At 34.6% G+C, this 6703-nt stretch overlaps 1 protein-coding gene across 1 annotated transcript; it reads left to right on the plus strand.

Annotated features, from left to right (window-relative positions):
• Positions 1-245: 245 nt before the first annotated feature.
• LOC124389420 (membrane-spanning 4-domains subfamily A member 4A-like) lies at positions 246-5921 on the plus strand. Its single transcript, XM_046854867.1, has 7 exons — positions 246-305; positions 1103-1222; positions 1319-1429; positions 1828-1884; positions 4427-4582; positions 4980-5087; positions 5493-5921. The coding sequence occupies exons 2-7, from the start codon at positions 1142-1144 to the stop codon at positions 5721-5723; spliced, it is 744 nt and encodes a 247-aa protein (XP_046710823.1). The 5' UTR covers positions 246-305; positions 1103-1141; the 3' UTR covers positions 5724-5921.
• The last annotated feature ends 782 nt before the right edge of the window (positions 5922-6703 follow it).

Genomic DNA, 6703 nt, shown 5'->3' on the forward strand with positions numbered 1-6703 from the left:
CATTGTACCACATGCAGCCTGCTCTCACTGTAGCATCAGGAAATCATAAAACCCCTATCTGATTATTGATTTAAAAAATTGCAGTATATATATATATATATATAATAGAATAAAAATTTAATAAAAAATATTATTTTATTATTAGTCCTAAAATGCTCAAACTCAAGTCCTATCTCAGAGCTCCACCTATTAAATTCATGGCCTATAAAAGCTGTAGGATTGTTCAGGTCCAACCACATTTAGGTCAGAAGGCCACATACGTGTGATCATCTCCATCGCATGAAACCAGCAAGCTATTTCTTAAGGTAAATGATGGTGTTGATATTTTTACTTTATTTTATTTATATATATTATAATTATTATAAATCAAATCCTGAAAAAATGTTTGTGTTATATGATGTAACAAAACTAGAACATTACCCAATTTTATCAGTGTTTTTTTAGGAATGTTTTTTATTTCATGTTCTTATTTTTTCGTTTTATTTTTTGCATTGCATTTTGTAATTTGTCTTATTTTTGAAAAAAAAAAATTCCAGACATGAACTGGTATAATACAAAACATAAAATATTGAATCAAATAATAAAAAAAAAATGTTCCACTGCATACTGCAAAATATCATCTTTTTACGTAAAATATGTTTATTTATACTATATCCAGGAAGAACTTAGTGCAAGTAATATTGATATCAGAGGTGGTTAGAAAGGCAAAGAAATCCAAACCAAGAGGAAAAAATGTGAAATTGTGGAACAGGCTAAGGTCGAGCAATTAGCAAACACCACAAACCAATAATGAGACATTACAAAAAACCACACACACACACACACATGACAGTGTAAACAAACTCGTAAGTGCTTAATTCTTTAGTAATGTAAGCTTTTTGTAGCTGCTAGCGCTAGGAAAACTCCCACTAGCCGCATTCCATGGATGAGAGAAATGTCCTAACCATTAAATTAAACCAAATAATAAACATTATCATTAAGCCTATTAAAAATCTTAACACACTTCAAAGTTGTTCTACTGGCAAACAATTTTTCTAAAAAATAAAATTTAATATAAAATTATAAAGCTTCAAACATGTAAATGATCTGGTTTCCATTAAAGTTCAGAAAAAACATCCAGAAGAAGCATTTCATTCTCATCATGACCTCTGTTACTGCACCAACTGATTCCCGACTCTCCCAATTCGAGGTTTATCTGAAAGGCGAGCCAAAAGCTCTGGGGGTAAAGTACTTTTTATCCAAAAATATCTACACATTACAGCTTAAGTTACCTTTTAATGCTTTAATTTTCAGTTGCTTTGTCTTGTTTTCTCCACAGATTGTGCAGATCGTGATCGGAATCATGATTCTCTTGTTTGGATTTGTTTTAATTGGAGTTACTATTTCACCAACAATTGTCAGTGGTATTGCTCTGTGGGGACCAATAATCGTACGTTCAGTTTGGAGCTTTATTTTATTTTAACTTGTATTGTATTATATACAGTATTAATACTGTACAGGAATAGCACATAGCACTGAAGCATGGTGGTGGTAACATCAATCACATTGAGAGGAATCTTGCTTGTTTCTCTTCTTTATCACTTTACCATAATTACTTTAAACTTTTTGAGATATAAAAAACAAACAAAAAAAACTATAACATTTGTAGATATATATATATATATACAGTATAACAAGCTTATGTAAAGAAATGTAAATCTCTTTTCACTACCTGGTTGTTGTAGTGAAAGGGCAGGGGAGGGGATAAATACTTTTGCTAGAGCCTGTACTGTGCATCTCTGCATTTAATGTTGCTTTGTTTGTTTTTTTGTTTCTTTTTTATACCAGTATATAAGTTCTGGTTCTCTGTCAGTTGCTGCAGCAAACCACAAGAATCCCTGTGCGGTACGTAAACACAACTGGCTAATGATTTACATATAATTTAGTCCATTCAGTCCCAGTTTTTCAGTAGAAGCTCCAGCATGAAAAAGTGGCATCCAGACACAATGCGATTTGAATTACAAAAAAATCCTAAATTATATCAGAACTAATTGCCCTTTAATAAGAGATGAGCAGTAATGAAGGACAAATACTTTACTGTACTTCAGTAGATTTGTCTGGTATCAGTACTTTACATCAATATTTATTTTATTTACATCAACTTTTTACTTTTACTCATTACATTTTACACAGTAATATCTGAACTTTTTACTCCTTACATTTTCAAATCAGACTCGTTACTTTAGTTTCAATCTATTTGGTGACGTGATCAAAATTTTATCTTCTCATTGCACCATTTTCAGCACATCAACTGATTTTCTGTCATTGTGCTGCTTTTTCAATCCACTGGTGTATAATTTCCTGGCTCTCACACACCACAGACGTAGGCTAGTTCATGAAGATAACAATGAGCAGGCAGAAGGCAAAAAGAAGTATGTTGGTAACTGAAAACAGACACATTCCTGATCACCTGATCATCATCATGATCATCATCATATTTTCTCTGCTTGTGTTCTATATGGTGGATGTTCAGCCTGGATACATTCATTAGGTAACAAAATTAGAAATTTCTTTTGTATTAATTATTAATTAGGGCTGTCAAAATCAACATGTTAATGACATGTTAACACGAATAACGCAGGATTAATGCAGCGCCCATTTCTGTTTGACCATTTTTATTAAAAATGTAAATAAATATATAAAAAAGGCAAAAATAAAACATTCTGCGCAAAAAAAAAAAAAATTTTCCACAAAGTCCTTAAGTCATTTGGATATTTAAAAATAATAAAAACTCCACCGAAAAATTTAACATTTGTTTTAGTGATGCGCAAAGTCTGAAATCAGCACCAAAGTCTTTTTTAATCGTACAGATAAAAGCAATACATCATTCAAATCTGTAAAGGGTTTACTTTTATTTCTATACACTCATAATAACAACAAATTGCTGTGCTTTTGTAAAATAAGGAACACATGTATCTGTCATCTCTCTTCACAGACAAAAAAAAAGAAAACAACCTGAATCTCACTGAATATTTGCATCACATATATAATAAATATATAAATATTGAAAACTGAAAAAACAAATATTCTCTGATTATGTAAACTGTATGATAGTTAGAAGAGGTACAGTTTCTCCGGTATCACCTTTTTTAACCGTCCGTGTGGAAACATAGCAAAAGGTACATTTGCAAGTATATTTTGTTTTTATGCTCCATGTTGAGTTTGGTTTCAATAATAATCAACATACATTTGCATGAAGCATTAATATTTGTCCATGTGCATGTTTATTAGAGTATAAAGACAGCTCTAATATTAATATGATGTGGTCCAGTCACCAGCGCGACACTAAAACAGGTAGTAATAATGGCTATTTTTTACTTAAGTTCATGTCAGAACCCAAACTTCTTTACTTGAACTTGAGTATAAAAAAAAAAGGTCAGAACTTTTATGAAAATATTTTAAAACGAGTTTCCGTGTTTCTACTGAAGTGAAGGATGTGTGGGCTTTTACCATCTCTGCTTTTTATAGACTGTAAACAGTTCTCTGTAAAACCACACAGTGGCATCTGCTGCTCAGGTTGAAGTGTCGAGAAACCAGAAAACCACTTCCTGAGAACACTTCTGCAAACTGTTTCATAGCAACATGACAACAATTGTCATTAGTATAAAATTAAAATATACTCTATATTTCCAAAAGTATTGGGTCACCTGCCCTTTCCTGCTGTATGTGGTTATTTTGTAAACTGTTATCACAAAGTTGAAGGCACTCAATTATACAGGACGTCTTTAGATGGCGCTATAATACAATTTTGCATTCACTTGAACTTGGAAACCCAAAACTGTTCCAGCACGGCGATGCCCTTGTGAACATAGTGAGTTTCTTGAAGATCTGGTTTACATGCTTTGGAGAGGAAGATCTCCTGCTATAGAGCTCTGATCTCATCCCTACTGAACACCTTTGGGATGAATGTGAACGTTGACTGCACCCCAGGTCTCCTCACCTTCATCAGTACCTGCCTTTTATAACACTCTTGTGGCTGATGAACACAAATATCCATGAACACACTCCAAAATCTAGTGGAACATCTTCCCAGAAGAGTGGAGGGAATTAGAAGAGTAAATTGGGACTAAATGTTGAATGCAATGCTCAAAAATCACATAGCGTACTAATGACCAGGTGCCAATACTTTTACATCATGAAAAAGAGGCGCTTTATTTCCCTAACACTGGAGTGATTTACTAACAATTACAAAGTGTTTAATTATGAAAGATCAGAAAAATGCACACATTTTTATCCATTTAAAGTTACATTAGTTACAGACTATAGAAATGCATGCATATAAATCAGAGCTGCTGTTTTAGAGAACTAATCAACACCTCCTGACCAATCAGGATCCAGAGTTTAGTGGGAGTTTAATAAAAGTGTTCGTTCTGTTTTCTCTTGTTAGATGAAGGCATCATTGGTAATGAATGTGATCAGCGCCGTGGCTGCAGGACTCACCCTCATTCTCTTCGCAGTGGACATGCTGGTGTTTGATGACGTGTTAATGCGATGGTGTTACAATTACAATTACTACAGATGTTATTCTTCTATGCTCATCATGGTGTGTATCTCATCACAAAACAGAGTTCTTTTATATTTATTTTTGATTTTTCCCTCGGACCTTCACCCACACACTTCAGCACCCTCAGGGTCCGGCACGCTTTCCTCAGCATCCACCAAAGCCCAGTGGCGGTCCGGAGACCCTTCAGCTCTCCCCTCTTGGTGTCTTTCTTCCCCAGAGCCTGTTGTCTTTGTCCTTTTTATTAGGTGTCACCGGACACTGAAACAGACACTGCACTGTTAGTCTCATCAGGTGAAGGTCCACACTGACCCTTCACTGACCCTTCATTTCTTCACTCGCTCCGCTCGTGTGTTTTTGTTTTTAACTTAAGTGACGTTTATTTACTAAATTACATTTTTACTTACATAATTTTTCCTTGTTTGTTTTTTGGCTTTAGTGGCATGGAATCTATGGAGTTCTGTTTGTTTTCACGTTGCTTCTGTTCATCATTTCCATTTGCACTTCTGTGTTCGCCTGTAAAGCCTCCTGCTGCTTTTCACCTACAGTGAGTTTTTTCTTTTCATCTTTCTTTAAATCTTGTTTATAAATTTTACTTGAATCTCATTGGAACGTATTAACAGCTCACGTGCAAACGGATTTAACTATAAATTTATGTGCTATTAAAAAGTATGTTACTCGTGTAGAGGCAGAAATGATTCAAATCATCAGGTGCTTTAAAACCAATTATTTAAATCATCATCATCTCAATTAATTCTGACCTTGGACTCGACCTTGACATTAATCACGTGGTTATTGCATGTGCAGAACCTGATTCTAAATATGAGAAACTTTATTGTTTAAATATTAATAGGATTATTATGGAATCAACTTTATTACTTAAAGTGTATCTGATCTAACTGTGAAGTCTATTTGTGTCCTGATCTTCTTTCATGGGATCTTTTTCTCCCAGCCGGTGTATTTACAGCCCCTGAATCTACAGCCAGTAAATCTACAGCTGGTGAATCAACAGCCAATGTATTCACAGGCAATGACTCAACAGCTGATGTATTCACATGCAATGAATCCACAACCACTTAATCAACAGCTAATGAATCCATCATCTCTGAGTCCACCACCAATGTACAACTCTGAGTTCTACAATCCAGAGGTTCCACAGAAATCACCTGCAGCAGAATTTTAAACCGTAGTTCAGCTATTTCCTAAAATCATGGCGTACCCCTGCTTCCTGTAATGTACAGCTTCATGTTTCTCTACCAAATGTCTTGACCTCTGTATGAATTTGTTGCATCATGAGGAAATCATCATCTTGCAGATGTTCTACTCTGTTATCTTCTCTGATCATTCTTTGGCAAACCATTACGTTAAAAATAAATAAATACTTACCACATACCAGAGCACATCTGGATTCTCTTCTTTACCTTTCCATAACATACAGTATGTATCAAAATGAGGTGTTAATAAGGATCTATAACACATCAGAGAGTTATAATGATGTGCAGTGTTCAGGGGTTTCAAACAATCAGGGTGTAAAACATCTAATATTTAAGTGAAGAGTCTCCAGTGTCAGAAGCCGTAACCAAGTTATGGATTAATGGCAACATTACAAGCTGTAAGATTTTTATTTTTATTTTGGGTCAATCTAATTAAGGAAAAAAGAATAAATTATCTTTATTTTATTCTTCCTCTGAATATTTTTTAGCATCTTGAATGCGTCTCTATAAGTTTCCTCCTAATGGTCGAGCCAGTGGAGACAGTGGTATGGAAAAACTTGAGAAAACCTCAAACTCAAAAGGAAACATCCTCATCTGGGTGACACCAAATGTCTGTTCATTATAGTTCCATCATTGTTGAGGTTATCATCTGCTCTCTGATGGAGACTCGAGTGTGATCCACTGCAGAAGACTTTTATATGAATTACAATTGAAAATCCATTTTCTCTTGACTTTAACCCTCCACAGTGACCTCCTGTATCTTTATATTGTTCATATGGGACCATCCTCAGCTGCACCACATGATCTCCAATTGAGGAGAACTCCATCCAAAAGTGCTCCATCAATGTTAACTGCTACAGCTGCATAGAGAATGCATTTTATTTCATAAAAAAATCATCTGGCTTTTATGAGCTTTTCATGACCGCTGTTCAAACAGAGCGAAATAAAA

Source organism: Silurus meridionalis, chromosome 1 (genome assembly GCF_014805685.1).
Source record: "Silurus meridionalis isolate SWU-2019-XX chromosome 1, ASM1480568v1, whole genome shotgun sequence".
Lineage (NCBI taxonomy): Eukaryota > Metazoa > Chordata > Actinopteri > Siluriformes > Siluridae > Silurus > Silurus meridionalis.

Coding starts and splice junctions, on each gene's coding strand:
- LOC124389420 (XM_046854867.1), top strand. CDS start 1,142: ATGACCTCTGTTACTGCACCAACTGATTCCCGACTCTCCCAATTCGAG. Junction 1,430..1,827: donor CTCTGTGGGGACCAATAATC/GTACGTTCAGTT, acceptor TTTTTATACCAG/TATATAAGTTCTGGTTCTCT. Junction 1,885..4,426: donor ACCACAAGAATCCCTGTGCG/GTACGTAAACAC, acceptor TTCTCTTGTTAG/ATGAAGGCATCATTGGTAAT.